The sequence below is a fragment of the Stegostoma tigrinum genome, chromosome 1 (assembly GCF_030684315.1).
Source record: "Stegostoma tigrinum isolate sSteTig4 chromosome 1, sSteTig4.hap1, whole genome shotgun sequence".
Lineage (NCBI taxonomy): Eukaryota > Metazoa > Chordata > Chondrichthyes > Orectolobiformes > Stegostomatidae > Stegostoma > Stegostoma tigrinum.
This window is the reverse complement of record NC_081354.1, coordinates 121,148,390-121,176,023: the sequence shown is the minus strand read 5'-3', so window position 1 is coordinate 121,176,023 and position 27,634 is coordinate 121,148,390. Positions and strand designations below refer to the sequence as shown.

The following is a 27,634-nucleotide window of genomic DNA, read 5'->3' as shown; positions in this document are numbered from 1 at the left end:
AAATCAGAAAATATGGTGCCAGGTGTTCTCAATGTCGAATTAGGCCACACCAGAGATTCTGCCACAAATCATACCTTTGTCCACATTGCTCAGATCCCTACAAGATTCCATTCACTACTTATCATCATTATGCTTAGTTTTTAACAATCTCCTGTTAGATTTTCATTTGCACTGCATTGAAAGCTTGTCATGCTTTTACTTCTTAGGTTGCAATAGTGAGCATTTTTCATCAGTTCCTTTACAGAAATCAGATATTATGAAGGATATAGCTTTAATTTTCAGTGCTAATACTTTTGCAACAGATGTACTTGGTAAAATAGTTCTGCCCTGAATTCAATTGCTTTCAATTGTTATTAGCCTAATGCACTTCTATTGTTGTTTCACATCTTCCAGCTGCATTAAAACACATTTTGCCAATAGGCATAGCTTAAATTAATTTCTTTCTGAAGTCACCATGTTTTAGTGCCGTTCAGGCTTCTTGTGCCCATACCTTGCAGAATGTGGGTGCAGGATCCAGATTTAAGATCACAAAGCTGTACTTTAGGATTCTTGGTACCAACTGAAATGAAGATAATATTCAGCTGTTTGTTTAAAAGAATAGACATCTTCATTATTGTCACCAGTTATATCAAATCAAAATTTCTGCTAATTAGACACAGTTTTAAAACTACTTAATCTTCTGAATTTCTTCCTTAATATAAAGGTAACATGTTTTCTACATTCCAAACTGATCTGCCTTCTAATTTTATATTGACTGTCTAATAAAATGCATTAAAAACACCTTTCCACTTGAAATTTGTGTTTGAATGATTCATGCCTTTCGTCGCCTGACACTTATGCAGCAACCCTTCACTCAAATAGCATCCCTTTTGCCCATCAGTCAAGTCAATAAATAGTGATTTATTCAATTTCTTTTTGGTTCTCTTTCTATTGTATACATAATAGACCAAGACATTTTCCTCTTAGCAGGCTGGCATCCTCAAACCAATTTGATGCTACAAATCGATCCTTGCTGATCATTATCAGAGGAATTGAAATTGCCATCAAAATCTGATCTTCCTGGTCTCAAGGTGATAAGATATTACACAAGAAGCACATTTAGTAGCTATGTTACTGGGGAGCATTTTCAGGTGTGTGGATGTAACGTCAGAACATTTAAAGTGATTTTTTTTAAATTCATTCATTCACAAGCTGGGACAGAATGTATTACTCATCCCTAACTGCCGTTGAGAAGGTGATGGTGAAGTGCCTATTTGAAGTGCCACAGTCCATTTGGAGTAGGAAGATCCAAAATGCTGTTAGGCAGGGAGTCCCAAGAACATGACCCAGCGACATGAAGGAATAACAAGATATTTCCAAGTCAGGATGGATCGTGGCTTTGAATGGAACTTGCAAGTAGCGTTGTTCCCATAAGTTCTGTTATTCTTGTCCTTCTAGATGGAGGCGGTTATGGATTTGAAAGGTACTGTCTAAACTAATTTCTGCAGTCCATCTTGTTAATGATACATTGCTGCAATTGTACATCATTGGTGAAGTCATTGAGTTTTTACAGCACTGAAAAAGAGATTCTTTGACCCATTGTGTTCCCACCAATAATAAAAACACCCATCCAATCCAAACCCATTTTCCAGCACTTGGTCCATAGCCTCATATGTTGAGGTATTTCAAGACTTCATTTGCGTCTGCAGCAGGCAGATTAGTGAAGATGAAGTCAAGAATGCTTTCCCTCATTGGTTCCGTCATCACCTGCCACAGATCCAGTCTTACAGATATTTCCTTTAGGACTTGACTAGCTCGGTGACCAGCAGCACCGTCAAGCCACTCTTGGTAGTTCACACTGAAGTCTACCAGTCAGGGTACATTCTGCTCCCTTGCCACCCTCAGTGGCTCCCCAGAATGTTGTTCAATTTCCAGGAATACATATTCATCATCCAAAGCAGGGGCAATGTGTGGTCCTCAACATAAGGTTTCCTTGCCCATGTCTGTGTATGCCTTGAGACTTTTTAAAGAAGATCCCTCCAGATTGCACAATACGGTGTCTTCACTTCTGCTGGGTTTGTCCTACCGTTGGGACAAGGCATATCTACTGATGGTAATGATACTGTCTTGGACATTGCGTGCAAGGAATGATTCCCTAGCTATTGCTTCACTAGTCTGAGAGACAGTTCTCCCAATTTTGGCTCTAGCTGTTAAAAAGGAGGACTTGGCAGGGTCATCAGGACTGTGTCTGCCATTATCGCTTCTTGTGCTTTTTATATCAGGTGGTCCATTCAGTTTCATTCCTTCTTTTTACTGGCAGTTGATATAACTGAGTGACCTGCAAGGCTATTTTAAAGGGGAGTGAAGAGTCAGCCATATTGCTGTGGGTCTGGAGTCACTTGTGATCCAGACCAGCTTAGACCAAGATCTGCAATTTCCTTCCCTTAAAAAAAGGACAACGGTGAACCAGATGGGCTTTTACAATAATCAACCTCTCAACGACTCCACATGATATCAATAAACAGTTGGAGGCAGTGAATACCGCAAAGAGTACGGACCCTGACAACATTTCTACAACAGTACTGAAGACTTGTGCTCCAGAATGTGCCTCTCCCCTAGCCAAACTCATGAAGTGCAGTTACAAGACTGGAATCTATCCGACAGTGAGGAAAATTGCCCAACTATGTCACGTACACCAAAAGCAGAACAAATCTAACCTGGCCAATTACTGCCCCAGTCGATGACGGAAGGTGTCATCAACGGTGCTATCAATCAGCATCTGCTGAGCAATAATCTGCTCCGAGACACCTGGTTTGGGTTCCGTCAGGGCCACCCAGCTCCTGACCTCATTACAGCCTTGGTTCAAACACGGACAAAGGAGCTGAATTCCAGAGATGAGGTGAAATTGACGGCACTTCACACCAAGCTTGCATTCGACCAAGTGTAGTGTCAAAGAGCCCTAGCAAAACTGGAATCAATGGCTATTAGATGGCAAACTCTCCACTGGTTGGGGTCATACCTGTCACAAAGGAAGATGGTTGTGGTTGTGGGAGGTCGACCATTTCAGCTCCAGGACGTCCTTACAGGAGTTCTTTATTTTTCAGGGTAGTGTCCTAGGCCCAGCCATCTTCAGCTACTTCATAATGATCTTTCCTCCTCCATAAGGTCAGACGTGAGGATGTTCACCAACAATTACAGTGTTCAGAACCAGTCACAATTCCTTAGATAATGAAGCAGTCCATGTTCAAATACACCAAGATCTGGACAATATCCAGGCTTGGGCTGACAAGTGCAAGTAATTTTGGGGCCACACATATGCCAGGCAATAACCATCACTAACAAGAGACAATGTGAATGCTACCATGTGGCATTCAATGGTGTCACCATCACCGAATTCCTCACTATCAAAACCTGGGTTTCACCACTGACCAGAAACCCAATTGGACTCACCACATAAACACAGTCACTACTAGAGCAGGTGTCAGAGGTGAGGAATACTGTGCAATTAACTCACCTCTCCAAAACCTGTCCACTGCCTACAAGGCACAAGTCAGGAGTGTGATGGAATATTTCCCACTTGCTTGGATGGTGTGGTTCCAACAATACTTGAAAAGCTTTACATTATCAAGCACAAAGCATCTCACTTGATTGGCAGCACATCCACAAGAATCCACTCCTTCCACCATCGACGCTCAGCAGCAACAGCCTATATTAATCAAAAGATGACTGCAGAAATTCACAGATCCTTAGAAAGCTTCTTCCAATTCCATGACTACTTCGAACTCGAAGACAAAAGAAGCAGATACATGGGAACACCACCACCTGCAAATTTCCCTCCAAGTACTCACCATCCTGACTTGAACATATAATCGCTGTTCCTTCGCTGTTGCTGGATCAAAATCTTGGAATTCCATCTCTAAGGACATAATGAATCAACCCACACCATATTCAAGAAGTCAGGTTACCATGTCCTTCTCAAAGGCCATGATGTGGAAGTACTGCTGTTAGACTGTTAGACAAGGTCAGAACTCACTCAACACCAGGTTATAGTCCAACAGGCTTATTCAAAAACTCAAGCTTTTGGAGTCTTAATCCTTCTTCAGGTGTTAGTGAGAGAGATAGTATCAGACACAGAATTTATAAGTAAAAGATCAAAGGGTCACACCACTGATGAGAATGTACTAAACAAACCCAAGATGCTAACAGCATCCAGTCTATCCTCATCGGTGTGATCTTTTGATATTTTATTTATAAATTCTGTGTCTGATACTAGCTCTCTCATTTACACCTGAAGGAGTAAGACTCTGAAAGCTTGTGTTTTCGAATAAGCCGGTTGGACTATAATCTGGTGTCAAGTGATTTCTGGCCTTCTCAAGGGCAGCTAGGGATGAGCAATAAATGCTGGTTAGTGACACCCATGTCCTACAAGTGGGTTGAAACAAAATCCTTTCATATCAAGGGGTTAAATTAAAATCATTGTTAATGCCAGTTGAACATATGTCTATGTTGGAGATATCATTGTGCCTAATACTGACTCAGTTAACTCTAAAGGTCATTATCTTTGATTGCTTTATGGTGAGTATGATATCTTCCATTAACTCTCGAAATTCCTTCTCCTATTTCATCAGTAATCACACTACCACAATCAATTTCTCCTAAGTTAACATCTTCAACAATGATAGTTGTTCTCGAACTAGCTTTCTTATTTATTCCAGGTCAATGCTTTCAACCTACTTTTGGGATTTATGGAACCTCCCCATTACATAGGTTATTACGAGAAAGGTTTTAACGCAAGGTTTGACATCATGCATGGATTATCTGCAGCATCCAACACCTTCTTGTACTAACCAGCTATGAGGCAGTGTTTGGTTGCGATTGGTGACATATGATGACAGTAAACTGTTCCTTCAAAACAGAACACTTCAGCAGGCTGAAAAATAAATAAGTTAGGAATTTAATACGAGACTGACATTAAATTATTAACCCAATCAGTAAAAATACAAATAAATATAGCTAATTTCCATTATTGCATAATGCAAGATTGTTGTCTGTTTTCAAGAAAACTTGGAATGTTACATTTTGATTTCATGATTTCAAAAATTATTACCAAGGTACAGAAAAATAATTATTCACACCATAGTCCGAGTACTTTTCTTAAATTTTAACAATGCTTTCTTTCTTGTCCTCCTACTATGTGTCACAGTCAAGACATTGGAAGCTGGGATGCAAACAGCCCGCTCTGTAGTTTACTCTGACCTAGAAGACTTAATGATTTCATCTCAAAGGCTAGTCTTATTCTCCTTGGCTTGCACCTCTGCACATTTCAATAACACAGGCAGGGGGAGGTAAAGAGGTCGTTACTCCTACCATACAATTCCATGAGCCAAGCACAGAAAAGGTCAGATGCATAATTAATTAATGAAGAATGATTGGTAGATAAAGATAAACTATTTCCACTGATTAACAATTCTAGAACTGGAGACAGAGTCTGAAAATTACAGTCAAACCATGCAAGATGGATGTTAGAAACCACTTCTACACATAGGATTGTTGAACTTTGGCTCGCTCTTTCATGAACAGCAGTTGATGCTAGATCTGTTGTTAATTTTAAGTCAGAGATGGGGTTAGGTTTACCAAACTTATTAAGGGATATGGGCCAAAAGCAGGCAAATGGAGATCAGACCTAAGTCGGCCATGGTCTCATTGAATGGGAATATAGGCTTATGGGACTGAATAGTCTACTCCTGTTTCTTTGCTTCTTGTGTGTGACGCAAGTCGACATGGGTCATTGGGGATTACTTTCTCTGAATCTCCCTTGTCAAAAAATTCAGTCCATGGCAAAATTCAGTCCAATGTCCAATTAAGCCCTTCAGCAGGCCTGGGAGAGAACACAGAGAGAGCTATGAACAGGCAAGCTGAGAGAGACTATAACAAGAGTAGAGAGAGCTACAAAAGGGCAGGATGAGACAGATGATAGTGACAGCAAAGACAGCCACAAAGGATGGTTTGGTGGTGGGTATAGTGAGTGGAGAAAGCTAAAATAAGGGGCATGCTGGGAGAGATTCTAGTGAGAGCAGAGACATCTATAATGGAACAAGTCGCAGAATATAGCAAGAGTTCTAAAAGAACAGTCTGGGACAGAGTATAACGAGAGCCGAGAGAGGGCTACAAAAGAGCAGCTTGGGAGAGAGTACAACAAGAATGGCAAGACCTATCAAGGAACAGGCAACAAGCAACCGTCAAAAAAACACAAACAAATCTTTGACAGAGACCCCTTTGCTCATCTCTTTTAATTTGGAATAAGGTTGGGCTACATCTGCAATCTTTTCTTGTCCTTGATTTTTAATTTAGTTTTGGGCTGAAATGTGACGTGTACCTTATGCCTAGAAAAAGCATCAAACGTGTAGATTAGCATTCTCGTGACTGCTTCCTGCCGTTCTAAATAGTTGTCAATTTTATCCTACAATAATGGTTTTGAAGCTGCCTTTCATTTTCTTCTTTTGAAAAGTTTCAGGAAAGAAGCTTTCCACAGTCACAGTCAGGAAAGATTCAGGGTTACCAGTTGTACATCAGGTGGCTACAGCAGGCATGCCAGTCCATACGCTATTGAAGGTTGTCCACATGCTGCAGGGGAGATTGAAGCCTGATTTTTGAGACATTGTCTCCAACCCAATGGCTTGGATTTTAATCTTTAACTTGGCTCATGGGAGTTGGGAAAATTCTCTGCTCAATCCTGCCACTTCAGGAGATGATGTCAGGAAAGGCACGATCGTTTTGTGAGGCAGCTGACTCAAGAAAATACTTAGGAACAGCCATACTGGTTGCTGGATACAGAGATGCACCCTTTAAAAAATGTGTCTTGGAGTTAGTCTTCCTCGTAGACTCCATAACAATATCATATCAACCTGATCTGTACATAGCTGCTATCGTACTATAAGTTACATCTCGCTTAAGACAACAGTCTCTTCTCATTCAACTACCTTCCAAGTGATTTTCCTCTGTGACCACTCTGCAAGGGGTGCGGACTTCAGTTGACTACTTACTGCATGCTGACAGTGTTTACCGAGTTGCCTTAGCAGCTATAAAGACATTTTGAAGCACACAACCTACCTGATTTGCAAAGTAGTAGTGCTGTCCAGGAAAACAATACCATTTGATTGTTTTGCATTTCTGACACATTTCCTCAGGTCAGAGTAGATTTGTGGATTTTGTGGTTGGTCGGCTTGTCTAGCTGGTTCATTGTTCTGGAGCAACAACGGCTCAGCGAGCCAACCAACCACGTTTCCTCAGTCCTCTCTCAAATCATCCAACATGTAAAAGTTCCAATAGATGTCCATCAAAATTTGAATCAAGACACGAGCAGTTGGAACTAAAAAGTGTTAATTTTTCTCATTAAAATTTTCCTTCACGATTATAGCACCAGATCAGGGGACAAATTTGAGTTCTCACTTTGTTCAGTTGAGTCCAACATCAGTGAAGATATCAAACTAAAAAAAAAGAATTGCAGATGCTGTAAATCAGGAGAAAAACAGAGTTGCTGGGTAGACATTGCAGGTCTGGCAGCATCTGTGAAGAAGAAAAAAAATGAGAGTTAACATTTCAGGTTTGGTGCCCCTTAGACCCTTCTGAGGAAGGGTCACTGGACCCAAAATGTTAACTCTGATTTTGTTTTCTTCACAGATGCTGCCAGAACTGCTGAGTTTGTCCAGCAACTTTGTCTTTGTGTCAGCTAGGATATTTACTTATTAACCTCTCCAGCAGAACTTTGAATGTAAATTTCTTTAGAAAGAACACAAAGGATAAAAATTCAGCTCATTTTTGTCTTGAAGATCATTCCGCTTCATTGGCTATTTAAAATTTAAGCTCCATATCATCCAAAATTTGCACTCCTAAATGCCATCGAGTGACATTGCCAGATGCAAGCATTAACATCGAATGTGGACAAGGTCAGGATCAGGAATCAACTTTCAAAGTCAAACTGTCTCCCTTTTATTGCTGCATGAGTCGAGATATCAGTGATCCGCTGGCAATGCCTGAACCCCTCAGTTTCAGTAAAGAAAGGAAGAAAAATCAAATCAAAATTGAAACAGTGTCCTTCATGTTATTTACCACCCAATATAAAATATATGCAGGTTCTGGAAATAATTTTATTAAGCTCCATAAAATTATTTGTACTTACCAATAACCTGTTTGTATCCCATATTTTCAAAGTCTTATCAAATGAGCTGGATGTAAACATGCCAGTGTCACAAGGATACCACTGAACAGTTTCCACGCTGTATTTGTGCACATGGCCATGGGACCTTTTAAGACAACGTTGGCATGTAATAATTCATTCAATAGGTACATTTCAAGCGATACACACAGTACTGCACTAAGAAAATAATGAATTAGACTTTTCTTACCTGCCCACTGTACAAATTGCCTTGCACGTGTACTGTAGTTTTTTAGTGGCATTCTCCAAATCATATATTGCAATTATGCCATCTGATCCACCAGACAGCATGCTAAATAAAGCATATATAAGATTCAATCAGGAAGATCAACTACAATAGACTAATTTGAACAAAAGTTAAAATCCATGATGCGAAGATTCAGCAGACTAACACTATAAATGAGAACATAATGACAGCACTGAGGAAGGTCATTTGACCCATTGGATTTGCTCCCACTCTCTCCAAGACAGACTCAGTTGGTGTTACACATTGCTTTGCACACTCAGAAAGGGCAATCTTTTGCTTCATAGATCGTTATCCAGTTCATTTTATTAAACCACAACCGGACATGCTTCCAAAATACTCTCGGGTATGGGATTCCAGATCCAAAGCGCAAGTTGCACCAAACGTGTTTTCCCTCGGACGATACTGATGTTTTTGCCAATTAGCTTAAATTGGGGACATCTCATTCTTAACTATTCAACCAAGGAGAACAGCTTCCTGTCAACCACCTAAAGAATCCTCAATTTTTAAACCTTGCTTAACCCTACCTTCTTTCAAAACAATCCCAGCTTCACTAAGCTATTCTCTTTACTCATCTAACTGTAATCTCCCATTCCTAGCATCATTTCCATAAAGCTTTATTGCACCCTCCCCAACGACTTGGCATCCTTGCTAAAATGTGGAGTTCAGTATTAGGCACAATATTTCAGTTGAGGACAAAGCAATGCTTTACACAAGCTCATCATTTACTCTTCATTTTTATACTCTATCCCTACTTATAAAACCCAGGATCATATGTACTTTATTAACTGCTTTTGTGGCCTGCTTGTGCTTCCAGCCATGGTTTGTGCATGTGTTCACATGCCCTGCAATATCTTTAGAATTGCACTCTATTTTGTATTGCTTTTCCTCACTCTTCTCATAAAAATGCATCACCTCACATCAGTTTGTTAAACTTCATGTGCCACAAAACTGCCCATGCCACAGCTGTGTCTACCTCTTCTTCACTTCACCATGGAAGCATAGAGGCAGCTATGTGAATTAAATACAACATACACTGCAGCAACTTGCCTGGTCTGCTAAAGTATCAGCTTTCAAATTCTGCTTCATCCACAGACCAGAGACACACAAGTGCCAACATGTTCTACTGCAAGCTACACGCCATACTGACATTTTTTATTTCACTTATTGGATGGGAGCATCACTGACCAGCCAGCATTTATTGTCTGAGAAGATTGTATTCTTCAACCAGTGCAGTCCACATGCTGTACATTGACCCAGGATTCCCTTAAGGACAGAATTTCAGGCTTTGGCCCAGTGACAATAAAGGATCAGTGATATACTTCCAAGTCAGCATGATGAATGCCTTGGAGAAGAACCGCAAGTGGTATTCACATGATCTTTCTTGGGATCATAGTGTATCAACACATTAAAGGATGCTAATTATTTCTTTACTTCAAAAGCTAGGGTCTTTCTATGAGGTCATTTCTAAGACTGACATTTTTTTAAAAATTGGAGTTGATGCAACGGTGCTAGGATGGACGCCAGGTTGTGCATGAACTGTCCATAACAATTTACCACACCCAGAAATGATACAAGCCCTGGTCAGATGTGGGGGCTGGGGCATCTTCAATTACACTCACTTTATCTTCCAACAGGCGTAACCTGGTCTTGTTGACTCTGTAGTCCAACTAGGTCACTTGGAAGGGCCTGCAACACATTTTTCCCTTTGTAAGTGTGCGCCTGCCTTGGAAAAATGCCTTAGAGCTATATCCAAGTTCTCGAAGCAGTCCTTATTCATTTTCACTGTCATCAGGATGTCAGCTAGGTAAATGACAACCAGAGGCTGACCTTGCAAAATGTTCTCCATTGAACAGGTTGATGATATGCCAAATGTCAACCTCATTTTCTGGTACAAGCCCTTGTGGGTATTAATAGTAGCATTCTTCTGGGAATCCTCATCTAAACACAATTCCTAGTAAGCATGGCTCATATCAAGCTTCAAAGGACAAATCTCCTGCCAGCTGAGTACAAATCCTCCATGAGGATTGGGTACTAATTCAACTGCCAATAATAGGTTACTGTTCGTTTAAAACCCCAAAGGCGGCAAACCGATTCATGTGACTTCAAAGCCGAGTGCTGTCCATTCTGCAAATTGGACAGGTTTGATGGCTCCTACACGATCTCGTTTTCCGAGTTCTGCTTCCATTTTTGCCCGTAAGGCAAATGGCACTGGGCATGCCTTGTAGAATCGCAGAATTGCTTCCTGATCAACATGCAAGTATGCTTTGGATCTGGCTAGTCCCTAAACGCTCTGGAAATCTTTCCGGTATTTAATTAAAACTTCACTCAGGCAGCCATTTTTTTAAATCAAAAAATCTAAGTGAATCTCTTTCTAACAATTTCACCCTATCAAGCTGGACCTGAGCTTTCAACTATAACCACTGGTAACCAAACTGGCTGCCTTTCATAGGGAAACCGAAGTTGTACTCTTAATCTGAAAAGGTTCCACGTACAGGTTCTCAGCCTAGCTTAAGTCTTGCACAGTTTAAGGGCTGGAGTGCAGAGCCAATTTTCTTAAAAGCTGGTTCTGCAATCATGAAATGGCCGTGCTGGTATCATCTCTATTTGTATCGGATTTAACCAGATATTTATCTTGATTGGTTCCGAATGGGATGTTGCTGAACAATTTAACTGTTTCAGACCAGATGCAGGAGTTTCCAGAACACGAACTCACCAGGATACTGGCCTAAGAGTTAATTTACTCCATTAAATTTAGTCAGGCTCTGCTGCTGTCCCAAAATTGCGTACCAAAAACTATTGTGTCTTATTGGGCAGGATCCTGAGAAAAATTCTGACTGTTTGGACAAGCTTTAGCTTTGCTTTATGGTTTTGCTGTGGGCCAACTTAATGTTACTCTTATATATCATGACTGAGGCTATACAGTTGCCTGCACTAAAGTGATGCTCCCCAAGCTTAGATGGACTAGCAAGGGTATCCAGTTCTATCAAAATATTTTGCAATTCACACGTGCCACTTGCCACATTTTCTAATGATAAAGCCAGTCTTACTGCCTATTTCAAATCCAGTTAAGCTTCAACCAGAGGCATTTTTGCACAGGCACGTCATTAATCCTGCATACTAGATGGTCTCTAAGCATTTCATTAAGGGTTAAGCCATATTCACAGGCTACTGCCAGGTGTCTTAACCAAGTCAAAAACTCACAACTAAGCAAAAGCGATAGCATCTCAGAATTGAAGGGGTCTTGGGGTCATAACATTCCTTCAGAATGTCAAACAATTCTTGAAAGGTTCTAGTATCGGGTGCCTCAAAATATTTTGGCTCTGAATGATGGAAAATGCCTCAGCTCCATAGGCTGTCAGGAGAAATATTCATTGTTTTTCATCTGCTTTTTTTTTTCTGGGCAAAATTTGACATTCTTTCAACATACTGAGCCCAGCCCTTGATGTCAAGGTCAAAAATGTCAAGTTTCCCAAACAGAAACACAATGCAAAGAAATGCTTTTACCCCCAACTTCAAAACGACTGCTACAAAATGAGTTTTTTCAAGGTCATGCTTTATTCTCATGGCCACTGAAATAACTCTTCAGAGGCCAGTATCCCATCACCAGTCACCCTTTATTCACAAATGCATCTGCTTTGACATTAGCAATCCCTCTTACTGAGTCATGATGTGGAATGCCAGCATTGGACTCAGGCAGACAAAGTCAGAACTCCCCCTCCCATTCTTTAGATGGCATGTCCATCATGGGCCTCCTGCAGTGCCACAATGCCACCCGAAGGTTGCAGGAACAGAAACTCACATTCCGCTTGGGAACCCTGCAGCCCAATGGCATCAATGTGGGCTTCACCAGCTTCAAAAATCTCCCCTTCCCCCACCGCATCCCAAAACCAGCCCAGTTTGTCCCCTCCCACCACTGCACCACACAACCAGCCCAGCTCTTCCCCTCCCCCCACTGCATCCCAAAACCAGTCCAACCTGTCTCTGCCTCCCTAACCTGTTCTTCCTCTCACCCATCCTTTCCTCCCATCCCAAGCCGCACCTCCATCTCCCACCTACTAACCTCATCCCACCTCCCTCGACCTGTCCGTCTTCCCTGGGCTGACCTATCTCCTCCCTACCTCCCCACCTATACTGTCCTCTCCACCTATCTTCTTTTCTCTCCATCTTCGGTCCACCTCCCCCTCTCTCCCTATTTATTCCAGAACCCTCACCCCATCCCCCTCTCTGATGAAGGGTCTAGGCCCAAAACATCAGCTTTTGTGCTTCTGAAATGCTGCTGGGCCTGTTGTGTTCATCCAGCCTCACATTTTATTATCTTGGATTCTCCAGCATCTGCAGTTCCCATTATCTCTGTCACAACACCAGGTTGTAGTCAAACAGGTTTATTCGAATCACAAGCTTTCGAAGTGCAGTCGCTTCATCAGGTGCAGTGAGAGAGAGGAACACAAAGACCCAGAGTTTATAGGCAGAGAGATCAATGCATTATACAACTGGTGAGAGAGAGAGTTGTATGATCTTTTTATCTCTCTGCCTATAACCTGTGTGTGCTCTTCTTTCTCATTGCACCTGACAAAGGGGCTACACTCTGAAAGCTTGTGATTTCAAATAAACCTGATGGGCTATAACCTAGTGTTGCGTGACTTCTGACCATCTTACTAAGTCAAGCATTCAGGGGCCCAATTTCTCTGACATTCACCCTTTTATGTCCATAGGTCTCCTTGATTGGACCAGACTAACAGCCGCAATCAAGAACCTCATTCTAGGATGTCCAGTTGGCTGACCTCATTACAATTACAATGCTCTTTATTTGCATTCCTCCATATTTTTGACAATAACTGTGGCCTCAGCACTAATCCATGACACTCCACTAATCACAGGGTGCCATTCTCAAAATGTTACCCTTTATCCCAACTTACTTTCTTCAATTAGCAAAACCCACATCCATTCTAATTCATTACCTGCAATGTTTATGGGCTCTTATCTTAAGTAGCCGTAAGTATGGCACCGTATCAAGCACCTTTCGAAAATCCCAATATATTACATCTATTAGTTCCCCTTTGTTTATCTGTTTATAACCTCTTGAAGAATTCCAATAAATTTGTCAGTCATGATTTCCCCTTCATTAAACCATGCTTACTTTGAGAAATCCACAGTATGATTAAGCAATGGCTTGCTATTATATCCTTTGTAATAGATTCTAACATTCTTCCAACCACAGATGTTCACTTAACTGGCTTATAGTTGCCTTTTTTTTAAAATTCCCTTCTCTTTCCTAACAGGGGTGCTACACAGGAAAACTGACATTTGGGACTTTCTCAGAAGCTAAAGATTCTTGATAATGGATGCACTGATCGTAACATGTCTCTGTTGATACTTCCTGCAAGTTCTCCGTGTTGCAACCCTTTAGGTTGAGGGGTCTATTAACCTTTAGCCTCATCAATTTCTGATATTTTAATGCAAAGGGCTGGTGGAGCAGGAGTGGGACGAACTCAGCACTTGCAAAATGCCAGCACAGAAATGAACAGCAAAATGGCTTCCTTCTGTGTTGTAACCATTATATCATCTGTCCTTCTATCAAACTCTATGGTTCCATTTAATTTTAATGGATTCCGCTCCTGCTGAGCGCCTTCAGACCTACTTGTACATTAAAGCCTTTTTAAAAAAGTACTTGCATTTGACTCTCCAAGTAAAGGATAGAGGCATTAAAGCCTAAGTCATTATAGCACATAAAACTGTACTAGCAATTTTAAATCTACCTGTACATACACAAAGATATGTAGATATGAGGAGATACTTACTACTTTCCTTCAACGGGATCAATGTCAAGAGTATTAACTCCACTTCCATGGATTCTCTGCACATCCCGGTCTTTGTTCAACTCCAGATTTAATACCCTGGATATGAAAGAAAGAAAAAAAAATGTAACTATTGTTTTCTCAAAGCTAAAAGAGCTTTTTTAAATAAGAAGTCAAACCTAAACGAAAGATTTTTGGGCCTCAAAAAGTTGCTCGAGCAGGTTGCCTATCTCTCAGATCTGCAGCCGTGCTATTTTGCACACCTCACTGCAATTCGTGCAGGAGTCTGGATAATCCAAGCTAGGAACGGCTCCTTCCAATTACAGCAAATCTCAACCAGTTCATTTCTGAACCACACAACAAAGCCAAGCTTCGGTCAAGCTGGCAAGCTATTCTGGTTGCTGCCAGTGTGAGGGCTTGTTGGCCATGGAAAACGCAAGGTTACAGGGATATGGAAAGGGGATGGGTCTGGGTAGGATGCTCTTCAGAGAGCTGGTGCGAACTTGTTGGGCTGAATGGCCCGTTCCCACACTGCAGGGATTCTAAGAAGAATTATAAGAAAGGTAAATGAGCTCATAACGCAGATTGTACTCAGTGGGTACAATATCAGGGGAATCACAGAGACATGGTTGCAAGGGAATCAGGGTTGGGAACTAAATATCCATTCTATCAAAAGGAAAGGCACATGGGCAGAAAAAGTGGGGTTGCCTTGTTAGTAAGACACTAAATTAAGTTGAGAGCACAAATGGATATAGGGTTGGAAGCTGTAGAATCTGTGTAGGTAGAGTTGAGGAGCTGCAAGGGAAAAATGTCTTGATGGGAGTTATGTACTGGACCCCAAGCCGTATTGAACATGTGGGGCAGTAAACAAAAATCAGAAGATAGAAAAGACACGTAAGAAAGGCACTACTACAATAATCATGGGGGACTTCAATCCTGCAGGTGGACAGGGAAAATCAGATTGGAAGCGAATCCCAGGAAAAGGGACTTGTGGAACGACTATAAGATAAATTTTTTTAGCAGAGTTTGTGCTCAAGCTCATGAGGGTACAGGCAAATCTGGACTTATGATGTGTAATGAGGCAGACTTAATTAGGGAGCTTAAGATGAAGAAATCCTGAGGGGGCAGTGACCACAACATTGTAGAATTCACCCTGCAGTTTGAGAGAGAATTGGACTCCGATATAGAACATAGAACAATACAGTGCAGAACAGGCCCTTCGGCCCTCAATGTTGCGCTGACCTGTGAACTAATCTAAGCCCCTCCCCCTACACTATCCCATCATTATCCATACACTTATCCAAAGACTGTTTAAATGCCCCTAAAGTAAAGGTAACTCCAAAGACCAGAGGGAGGTTCTGGCCAGAGTTGATTGGAAGGGAACCTACCAGGAAAGACGTTGGAGCAACAGTGGCAGGGGTTTCTGGATGTAATTCAGGAAGCACAGCAAAAATTCATTCCAAGGAAGAAATATACTAACAGCAGGATGAAGCAACCATGGCTGACAATGAAAGTCATGGACAGAATACATGGAAAAGAGAAAGCAGACAATGTGGTGAAGATTAGTGGGAAGTCTTTAAAAGCTAGCAGAAGATAACTAAAACAGTAGTCAGTGGGGAGAGGATGAAATGTGAGTGTAAGTTAGCTTGTAATAGAAATGAGGATTGCACGATCATTTTAGACATATAAAAAGTTCAGAAAGATGCAAAAGCAGACTTTGGACCACTGCAAAAATTAGGGTGATGAAGAAGTAAAGGGAGCGTAGGCGAAGAATTGAATTGGTACTTTGTATCACTGTACACAGTGAAGACACAAGTAACATGTTAGAACTTCAGCAGGGACAGTAGTGGATATCAACAAGGAGAAGGTATTGGGGAAGCTGAAAGGTTTGAAGGTAAACAAATCACCTGAACGAGAAGAACTACATTTCAGTGTTCCGAGAGACAGACAGAGACACACAGTGGAGATTGTGGAGGTGTTAGTTGTGTTATGAATTACTGGACTCAGGAAGGGTCCCAGAGGACTGAAAAGTGGCTGATAAATATCGTAAAATGTGAAGCTGGATGAACACAGCAGGCCCAGCAGCATCTCAGGAGCACAAAATCTGACGTTTCGGGCCTAGACCCTTCATCTGATGAAGGGTCTAGGCCCGAAACGTCAGCTTTTGTGCTCCTGAGATGCTGCTGGGCCTGCTGTGTTCATCCAGTCTCACACTTTATTATCTTGGATTCTCCAGCATCTGCAGTTCCCATTATCACTGATAAATATAGTGATCAGAACCAGGTTGATCTCATTGATGGCATCACTGGCCCAGATTAACAACCCCAATCAGAAAAACCTTGGCTGACCAATACAAATAGGATATTTACAGTCTCCTCAGTTCAGGGGGCTGACTACTGCCAGTATGCAGCACACAAATAAATAAAGGGTGGTTTGGTAATGGGGTACCCGCTCCTATGCAGCCATTTCAAAAGTGTGCCTGTTTAACAAGGAAGGGAGGCACAAGACAGGAATGAGAGTCTAGTTAGCATGACCTCCATCATTAGCAATGGGCCCTAAAACCTTACCAAGCACAGGATTGTGGAGTACTTGGAAGTTCATGGTAAAGTACTGCTGAGTCAACACGGCTTCTCAAGGCAATGTCTGTTAATGCTGAATTCTTTGAGGAGATAACAAGCAAGCTAGGCAAAGTGCTGCAATGACACTGCTGAATAAGAGCTAATGATATTAGTGGCAAGGTCACAAATAGAGGATTAGCTAAGTGGCAGAGGGGTCAGTGTTGAGACCACAACGATTCATATGACATAATAATGAACTGAACAAAGGAACTGAGGGAAACTGTCGCTAAGTTTGCAGTTGACAAAGATAGGTGATAGGTAAGGTAGTGTTGAGGAAGCAGGGGAGGCTGCAAAAGAACTTGGGCAGGGTAGGAGAATGGGAAAATTGACAAAAAGAATACAGCGTCAGGTTATGCACTTTGCTAAGAAGAAATGGCAAAGGCCATTTTCTAAATGGGGGGGGGGGTTGGGGGGGGGCTTCAGACATTGAGGCACACGACGATTTAGGAGTCCCAGTTCAGGATTCCCCTAAAATTAATATGCAGGTTTATTTGGCAGTTAAAAAGGGCAATTTCATTGCCCTATCAGATGAACAAAGATTGTGCAAAGGTTGTAAGATTGAAACGGGCAAGAACAATAGGAGACCCAAGTTGTGTAGTGGCAATATTTGGATGAGTAATCCAAGTTGCAAGGCGAATTCTCTGGAACATAGGTTAACATCCTGCCATGCCAGAATGGCAAAATTGGAATTCAATAAAAATTTAGAATTATGGTGACTATTACTGATATCAAACGCCCTGAAAAACATATTTAGTTCATGTGTTCTCTGGGAAAGGAAATCTCCCATTCTTAGCTGGTCTGGCCGAGATGACAGTCCAAGAGGTTCACTCTACTTGTTCTCTGAATTGGCTCCAGCAAGCCATTCCAACTAAAAGGCAACTAGAGATGGGTGATAAAATGCCTCAAAACTGTATGGTAACCAAAATATAGTTTTTGGTTGTCAACACATTAAATTTATTGCTGTCCAATCACCAAGTCATTTCGGTATTCCATTACAATTCAAGGAATTCCAACAACTATGTGTAAAATTAATTACTTGATTTTTCCGATCTTGAACTCTACAACTCTCTCTTTATATAGATTTCATTTATTCTGAAGTAATTGCCAGCCCAAAAAATTACAAATGTGACTGATTTTTAACCTGTCACTTAAAGAAACCCTGCTTCCAGCACTGATAATTTGTACCATATATATGTTATTCATGCTCACACTTTGAGACATTATTCTTCTGGATCTTGCTATATGTTCAATATAAGGATGCTGAGTGTATTTAGATAAAGTGACCTATTTTAGATAAATTGCATATTTTAGAAACACAATACAAATTACAAGTACTAAAAATGCAATAATTTATCATAATTGCAGGTTTTTACAATGTTCACCATTTCCAGCAAATCAACTTGCAGCTCCAGTTCTTCCAAAGTTAATGATATTAATCTCATCTGAACTGAAGTGGTCTCTCACTACACTTCAGAGGTTGCACATCAATTGCTGCAATTAACATTGGATATATATTTTTAAAAAACAGCGTTACCCTGGGTGTGTTGGGAGAAAGTGACTAAACTGACATACTGCCAAACTGACATGGTGGATGAGAAGTCAATTTACTTTTTCAGCATTATAGATTGTGGAGGTTCTAGTTATAACTCAAAACCTTAACTAATTAGTCGGAGTGAGAGTAGGTGGGCAAAGATAAACCTTAGCAAACCAGAAGTACAAAATAAAACCTGCTCCAGACTTCTATACATCACTAACTGCTAGAAAAGTATCTGTGCCTGAATGGCTTTAAAGCGATGTTTAAATGAACAACGGCGATTAAAAAAGGTGAGGAGCAAATTACTGCAGATACTGAAATCTGAACTGAAAACAACAAATGGTGGAGATTACAGTGGGTCAGGCAGCATCCATCGTGGGAAAGCAAACCAACATTTTGAGTCCAGGTGACTCTTCATGAGAGCAGTTGTTAAGTGTGGAGGAACTTATTTTACGTTATGGAATGCACAGCCTGGAAATACAGTGGCTCAAAGTTCAATTGAGGCATTCGAGAGGGCATTGTATGATTACTTGGATAAAAATTGGAAAAGATAGGAGATTGGCACTAGATAATATAAAGATACAATGGACCGAATGGCCTCCATCAGTGCTCTAACAAATCTGTGGTTCCGTGATTCTAACTGAGAATGTAATCAGGTTTAAACATCATGTTCTTCACTGTCAAGCTCCTTCCCAACTAACTGAAATCAGATAATTAAGTCATTCAGGTGCAGGAAGTAGGCTGCAAGTAGGATCAAACCACAGCAATTTCTTGTTTCTAAAAAAATGTGCATAAAATCAAGTACTTTGAAACCATGCAGAGTGATAAGGGCTACCCCAATCAAATCATTGCCTGCTGTGATTTGGGACTATTTGTGAATTGTTACCACTTTCAGCCCTGACTGTATTTCAAATTACCTCGGAATGGGAAAGTGTCTCAAGATTTGCACAATGGGTGGCACTTCTATAATGCAGTAAAAATTTAATACACGTTTATAAAATCATGAGGGGCATGGATAGGTTGGTCCTTTTTCTGTAGGTAAGGAAGTCCAAAACTAGAGGTCATAGGTTTAAGGCGAGAAGAGAAAGATTTATAAGAGCCCTGAGGGACAACTTTTTCCATGCAGAGACTGCAGTGTGTATGGAATGAGCTGCCAGACAAGCAATGGAGGCTGGTACAATTACAACATTTAAAAGGTATTGGGATGGATACATAAATAGGAAGTGTTTGTAGGGATTTGGGCCAAATGCTGGCAAATGAGACCAGAATAATTTAGGAGACTGGTTGACGAACAAATTAGAATCGAAGGGTCTGCTTCCATGCTGTGTATCTCTGATTCTATTAATAGGAAGAACATGGGCAAACGCTGCTAAACAGGACGAGATCAGTTTAGGATCCTGATCCACATGGACGAGTTCTACCAAAGGGTCTGCTTCCATGCTGTATAACTGTAATCAGACTCAGTTCTGTAGAAGAGTCACCGGGCTTGAAAATTTAACTCTGCTTGCTTCTCACAGATGTTCCAAGACCTGTTAAGTTTCTCCAGCAATTTCTGTTATTGTTTCCATCTTTTCTAGATCTATCCCATTTCCTACACTCGATTCTAACATGGATCACCCTTTTGGTTCTTTCCCTTCTATCACTTTCCTGATACTTGCTCAAAGCCCTATACAACTCTGTCACTAGTTTTGATGAAAGGTCAGCAACCTGAAACATTAACTCACTTCACATCACAGCAGATGGTGGAATTTGAATTGAATAAAAATCTGGAATTAAAAGTCTAACAATGGCCATGAAACCATTGCTGATTTTTAGGAAAAAACATCTGGTTCAGTAATGCCCTTTGGGAATGAAACTGCTATCCTAACCTGGTGTGGCCTACGTGTCACTCCAGACCCACAGCAATGTGGTTGACTCTTAACTGCCCTCTGGCAATTAGGGATAGTCAATAAATGCTGGCCAAGTCATCAATGCCCGAATGCCATGAATTTTTAAAAAATTAGATTTGGATAAGTTGGACCAGAGAGTCTGTATTCGAACGGTACAACTCTACCAAACAGTTTAAAAGCAATTCATCTGGTGGAAAGCTTTTTGAGACATGTTTTATTTGTACATGTGCTCAACAAACTGCTGTTTTTGGGTCGTGGTGCAAAGATATCAGCACGCAGACCTGATAGTTCCAGCAGGAACTGATTATTTAAAACAGCCGCGATCACTCAGTCCCTACATCCCATCCCCTCACCTCACCTTCTTGTAGATTCCGCTCTCCTCACGCGCAGCGGATCGTCGCAGCCGCTCTGACGAGCTGCCAAGAGGGTAAGCATCGCCGGAAGGTCCCGGCCATCGACATCAAACCAGCAGGGCCGCTCCTTATCCGGGCATCCGCTGATATAACATCCAGTGGTGACTGAAACGACTCTGTGGCCCAGGACCCAGTCCGACAGCATAAAAACCGGCGCTTGCCGTTCACATGACAACAAAAGCCACCATCTTGGGAGGGAAATGAAGATCGCAAAGAAACATCCTCTGATTGGCTACCACGCTCCATCGCACCAATAGGATTGTTTTACACTGGGACGCGAGTTGGGGTGGGGGTGTGAACGTGAACAAGTTTGGGACGTTGTTTGAAGTCTCCCCTATTCGGGGTCAAAGGCGGTGGCGCGATTATGAATCAAATCCGAACAGTGCTGCAGAGAATGTTTGGGTTGGTTAAACATCACGTAGGGACTGATCAGTTTGGAAACAAGTATTATTACGTTCCTGAGCAGAAAAGTTGGACTGGTGAGTAATCGTGGCTTGGAATCGGTTTACTAATCGGGAATCTCTGTAGTGACCAGATAAACGTTAAAGACTAATTTTATTGTAATATTTAAAGTTCCATCTTCTATTTGGTATATTGAGAGGCTAATAAAACTGAAGTGTCTTTGATGGTTCACTGACATGTGAGCGACCTTGAAATGTACTCAGAAAATGCTCCGCAATTTGCCGTTTCCCTTTATACAAATTTCGAAGTCTTCATTTCAGCCATATGCAAAAGTCTGAATATTCACACTATAATTTTTAAGTCATATTGTTTCTTCATATGAGATGCAAAGGTTCATGTTCCAAGTTTCTTGCCTGTCTTTCTTTGAAGAGATGGGCAATTAGCTCAATGCGCAAAAGCATTTTCGGTATGGATTGCAAGATAGCATTTGATAGGTTTGTGCAGAAGCGGTTCTTGGCATAAATTCCAGTACATTGACTTCAAGGTCTTCTTGCCCATCTAGTTGTGACAATAATGATTAATCAATGTTCGCTCATTAGTGCAATATGGAAAGTTGTGTTCTCCAGGGCTTCAGATTTACTTTAACTATGTTATTTGAGAAGTATAGTCTTATTCTTGGGCAATCTCTGGGGATTGCTTTCACTCTGCCTCAATTTAGTCTGACATAGCTACTAAGTCCAGTGTGCAATCTGCAAAATGATGGACATATGGTATTTGAAGCACTGGGTATATGAGATGTTTGGAGTTTTGTGCATGGACAACTCAACTTTGCTTTGCCTTGTTTCCAGTTGTTAGCGTCATTTAGAGCATATAACATAGAACAGGACAGCACAGCACAGTACAGGCCCTTCGACCCACAAAGTTGTGCCAAACTTTTACCTTAAACCTAAGGTCTATCTAACCTCCACTGCTACCATATACTGTCATGCATATGCTGATCTAATAGCTGCTTAAATGCCCCTAATGAGGCTGACTCCACTATCCCCGCTGGCAATGCATTCCATGCCCCTAGCAGTCTCTGACTATAGAACCTACCTCGGTTGTCTCCCCGATATCTATTTCCACTCACTTTTTAAAACTATGTCCCCTCGTGAAAGCTACCTCCATCCTAGGAGAAAGTCTCTGACTGTCCACTCTATCTATACCTCAGATGTGCACAAAATGATCAATTAAGTTACCACTCATCCTTCATTCTAAAGAGAAAAGTCCTAGCTCTCTCAACCATTCCTCGTAAGACCTTCCCTCCATTCCAGCCAACATCCTGGTAAATCTTCTCTGCACTTTTCCAACACTTCCACATTTTTCCTACAATGAGCTGACCAGACCTGGACACATTACTCCAGATGTGGCCAAATCAGGCTTTTGTATAGCTGGACTTCACGGTTCTTGAACTCAATCCCTCTATTAATGAAAGCTAACACACCATACGCCTTCTTAACGACTCTATCCACCTGGGGTGGCAGCTTTCAGGGAACTGTGGACATGAACCCCAAGATCCCTCTGCTCCTCCACACTGCCAAGGATCTTTACATTAACCCTGTATTCTACTTTCAAGTTTGTCCTTCCAGAATGAATCACCTCACACTTTTCAAGGTTAAACTCCATCTGTCACTTCTCAGCCCAGCTCTGCCAATGTCCCCTTGTAAGTTAGAACAGCCCTCCACACTGGCCACAACGTGACCCACTTTAGTATCATCCGCGAATTTGCTAATCCACCCTTCCGCTCCTTCATTCAAATCATTTTACAAAAATCACAAATAGCAGAGGACCCAGAACAGATCCTTGTGGTACACCACTCGTAACTGAGAAACATGTTGAACGTTTTCTATTCACTACCACACTTTGTCTTCTAAGGGTCAGCCAATTCTGAATCCCATCTGCCCGTACAAATAAATATTTCCACTTTATTCGTGAGTTTTGAAATAGGTGTTTGACCTCACAAGCACGTAGGAGAAACTGTAACTATGTTGTAGTTGCCTTCATTGGTTGATGGAATAGGTTGGTGCTTTTTATTGGTTTCTCTGTGTATTTGCTTAGTGTGCTTCTGCTTCCTTTTTTAATTATTTTGCTTCCCTCAAAGCAGAGCTTACTCTTAGGTTCCCATCCTCTTGCTTGCAAATCTCCCACATGAGGATGTTAGTACTGGTGCTACAAAGCTGCAACCTCTCCATCGTATACAGATCCTAACGAGAACTAATCTGATGCCTCCTCCAATGCCAGTTCTTCAGCCACATGTGAAATTCTTAAATTCTCTTATTTCTGTAGTCACTAGCACATGGAGTAGGAGTTCTGAGATTACTGTTCTGGAGATCCTGCTTTTCAATCTGCTTTCATACTTCCTCTCCTTTCCTACCTAAATCGCTGGTACTTAGATGGGCAAGTCAGAGACATATTAGCACAGAAACAGACCCTTTGGTCCAACCCATCCATGCTAACTAAAGCTTCCAAATTAAATTAGTTCCACTTGTCCATATTTGGCTCATATCCTCTAAGGTGAGAGGGAAAGATACAAAAGGGCCCTCAGGGTCAACTTTTTCGTGGGATGATGCGTGTATGGAATGAGCTGCCAGAGAAAGTGGTGGAGGCTGGTACAATTGCAACATTTAAAAGGCATCTGGATGGGTATATGATTGGAAGGATTTAGAGGAATATGGGCCAAATGCTGGCAAATGGGACTAGATTAATTCAGGATATCTGGCTGGCGTGGGTGAGTTGGACTGAAGCGTCTGTTACCATGCTGTGCAGCTGTATGATTCTAAATGTTTGCTATTCATGTACCTGGTCAAATGTCTTTGAAATCTTAACTGTTTGATCGGTTACTAAGAAACAGACTCCAGCCACCTCTGGCAAGGCCTTACAACATTATGGGACACAAATGAAGCAGAGCAAGATAATGGACAAAGACACATCCTCACTGATGCACTCCATGCTTTCTATGCTCAATTTGAGCAGAATGCCAGTGGCACCGTGTCACCAGCCCTGACAGCCCCGGTTGCACCTGTGCCTACTGTCACTTCTGCAGACGTCAGATCGACTTTCCTGGGAGTCGAGCTGAGGAAAATGACAAACCCAGGCGGAGTCTCAGGAGGAGCACTTGGATCCTGTGCAGACCAACTAGCAGAGGTATTCACCAACATCTTCACCATCTCCCTCCTACAAGCCAAAGTCCCAACCTGCTTCAAGAAGACCACCATAATACCAGTACCTAAGAAAGCACGTGCAACGTGCCTTAATGTTTACCTCCCAGTGGCTCTGACTTTAATAATCATGAAGTGCTTCGAGAGGCTGGTTGTGGCCCACATCTACTCTAGTCTCTCAGCCAGCCTCTCTTTTTTTTTTCCCCACAATTTGCCTACCAACACAACAGGTCCACAGAGGATGCCATATCCCTAACCCTGCACTCATCCTGGAACATTAGGACAACAAACACACCTATATCAGGCTCCTAGTCTTCGGCTATAGCTCCACCTTCAACACCATTAACCCCTAGAGACTAATCTCAAAATTCCTTGATGTTGGTCTTGCCTCCACCAGGCTCCTTGGCTTTCTGACCCAAAATCTGCAGCTGGTGAAGATAGACAACTGCACCTCCTCGACGATTACACTCAACACTGGAGCCTCTCCAAGGATGTGTCCACAGCCTCCTAAAGCACTGTCTGTACAAATGCAATTATGTCGCCAAATTCTGAACAAACACACCATCTTACAAGTTTGCTGACTATACCATCATGGTCGGACAGATATCTAACAAAGACGAGTCAGAATACAGAAAGGAGGTAGAAGGCTTGGTGACATGGTGCAGCGAGAACAACCCCTCTCTCAACATTGGCAAAACTAAAGTACTGATCACTGACTTCAGATAGATGGGAGACACATTCTCCTTTCTGGAACTGTGGTTGAGAGGGTGGAGAGTGTCAAGTTCCTTGGAGTGACACTAAACAACCACCTGTTCTAGACCTGCCCGATACATGTGACAGTCAAGAAGGCACATCAACACCTCTTCTTCCTCAGGCAGCTCAAATTTGGCATATTTGTAAGGACCCTCACTAAAGTCTACAGAAGCACAATTGAAAGCATACAGTCTAGGGGCATATTGGCATGGTGTAGCAACTGTTCTGCCCAGGACTGTAAGAAACTACAGAAGGGTTGTGCCATCACCAAATCCAACTTTCCATCTATAAACTCAATTTACACAGCTCGTTGCTGTTGGAGGCTGTCAACAAAGACCCATCACACCCCAGCTATGCTCTCTTATGTGCACTTCCAAGTTACAGAAGTTTGAACATAAGCACCAGCAGTCTCAGAAACAGCTTCTGCTTGGCTGTTGTTCGACTGATGAATGGACTCTAATTTCAAAATAATGCTGATCTTGCAAATATTAACCTTGCCTGGTGCACACCCTGTGCAACGTAACCTGAGTTTTTTTTTCAACCTATGACCTGTATGTCCTTGCTTGCTATGATCTGCCTGTACTGTTTGTAAATAAAGCCTTTTGACTGTATTTAAATACACATGACAATGGATCAAATTCAACCTGCACCCGTACCTACTGCTTCCTGTGGCAGTTAATTCCACAACTGAACCACCCTCTGTGAAAAAGTTATCCCTCTGGTCACTTTTTAAAAATCTTTCTCCTCTCCCCTTCAAACAATACCCTCAAGTTTTGAATTCCCCTATTTTCAACCAAATCATTCATGTTATAAACAAAATCCTGCAGCCATCCTATGCCATCCTTGACCCTGGCACCAAGATATAATTGATGTCACTTTCAGGTGGTGTCTACATAATGCTAGCCATCTCATAATTTGAAAAAAAACTTCAGAAACTGGAAACCAGAAACAACAATGGAAATTGCTTGTAAAACTCAGCATCTCTCGTGGTATCTGTGGAGAGAAAGCAGAGTTCACGTTTTGAATTCAGTGACCTTTCCAAACAATCCAGAGTTCTGAAAAGGGTCATTGGATCTTAAATGTTAAATCTGTTTCCTCTCCACAGATGCAGCCATTTTATTATAACATCCAATTTGAGTTTGACAGGGTGATTAAGTTCCTGATTTCAACACACCTTGGTCCAATTGCACAAATTGAATGAGATGAGAATGGCTTTGCATGACAGCATCTTCCAAACCTGTGAACTTTACCACCTGGAATACCACACACTACTCTGATTTGAAATTATATCACCATTCCTTCAATGTCATCATACTAATTCTGGTACTGTCTTCCTAGCAGTACTCAGGTTATATATACATGCACAGTGGATGACCATGGATTTTTATCATAGAATTCCTACAGTGTGGAAAGAGGCCAGTTGGCCCATCAAATCAGCTCTGAAGAGCATCCTATCCAAACCTAGTCCCCCACCCTATCCTGTGTTTACCATGGCTAAACATCTAGCCTGCACATCACTAGATTCTATGGACAATTCAACATGGCTATTCCAGCTTACCTACCTTCTGACAATGGGAGGAAACTGGACTACTTGGCAGAAAACCATGCAGATTCCACACAGATTGTCACTCAATGATGGAATGGAACTCGGGTACCTGGGGCTGTAAGGCAGCTGTGCTCCTCACTTTGCCACCCTAATAATGGTGAGGGCTCGCCACCACTTTCTTGAGGGCAATTGGAGACTGCCAACAAATGTAGGCCTTGCCAGTAACTCTTACTACTTTTATCTCCTGACTCACGGAATGTCACCGGGCTATTTATATACACGGAAATCTGGTTGTTTTCTTTTATGTAGCGCAGGGATGGAGAGGTCAGTTGTAAGTGCAGCTTGAGGTGAAGAGAAAAATCTAGAATTCTTTATCTGCACCATATGCAATACTTGGTCTTTACCACTGAAACATTAGAGTGCATTGTTGGAAGACTTTTAGTCAAAGCCTTACTTTAACAACATTCTTATTCTGAAAATGTGTACTGACAATATCGTCCTCACTTTAAGTTGGAATGGTTTTCATGAAAATCATGACTTTAAGCAGATCTTATTTTCCTTTTCAAACCAATTTATAAGCTATAGTTGGGTTCTGGTAGGGAGCTAGATTGAGTCAGGAAGTGGTAGAAGACTCTTCAAAACGAAGCTCACTGGCTAATTTAGCCTTACGTAAGACCAGAAGAAATTAACATCACACTGAATAAGAAATTAAAAAATGAATGCTGTTCCACTGTAATAAATATGGTATTTCTGTCCAGAAGATGGCAGCATTTTCAAGTGAAAAAGGCTGATTCTGATGAATGTTTGGTCAGCCAACTTGCCTGTATGCAAATTTCCTGCATCAAATCAGTATTATAGAAAAGGTAATTTGCGGTTGCACATCAATAAAACGTAGCTTATTGATGCAGAAACCTGAAAGGCAGAACTCTCCAATTTGCACAGTCACAGTTAGAGGAAAGAGTGACTTGGTGTTCATTACTTTTATCACATTACTTGAAGCTTTAAACCATTTCCTAACCTGTAAAAACTTGCTAATCAAACAATAA

At 41.6% G+C, this 27,634-nt stretch overlaps 2 protein-coding genes across 7 annotated transcripts in view; one reads left to right on the top strand and one right to left on the bottom strand.

The window, feature by feature from the left end:
• ercc8 (excision repair cross-complementation group 8) overlaps nt 1-20,904 on the bottom strand; it is a 52,126-nt gene extending 31,222 nt beyond the window's left edge. Inside the window, exons 1-6 of the mRNA XM_048535441.2 lie at nt 20,636-20,904; nt 14,240-14,335; nt 8,385-8,486; nt 8,159-8,282; nt 4,828-4,909; nt 491-559 (exon numbers count right to left, since the gene is read on the bottom strand). Coding sequence (XP_048391398.2) covers nt 491-559; nt 4,828-4,909; nt 8,159-8,282; nt 8,385-8,486; nt 14,240-14,335; nt 20,636-20,835 — 673 coding nt within the window. The 5' untranslated portion in view covers nt 20,836-20,904. The remainder of the gene's footprint in view (nt 1-490; nt 560-4,827; nt 4,910-8,158; nt 8,283-8,384; nt 8,487-14,239; nt 14,336-20,635) is intronic.
• The window catches only part of ndufaf2 (NADH:ubiquinone oxidoreductase complex assembly factor 2), a 149,350-nt gene continuing 142,439 nt past the window's right edge, over nt 20,724-27,634 (top strand). For 2 of the 6 annotated variants that reach the window (XM_059648289.1, XM_059648291.1), the window contains exon 1: nt 20,725-21,169. In XM_059648289.1, the coding sequence (XP_059504272.1) occupies nt 21,055-21,169 (115 nt within the window). In that variant the 5' untranslated portion in view covers nt 20,725-21,054. Of the gene's footprint in view, nt 21,170-27,634 lie in introns of all 6 variants that reach the window. The other 4 variants (XM_059648287.1, XM_048535518.2, XM_059648296.1 and 1 more) reach the window with 4 other exon arrangements.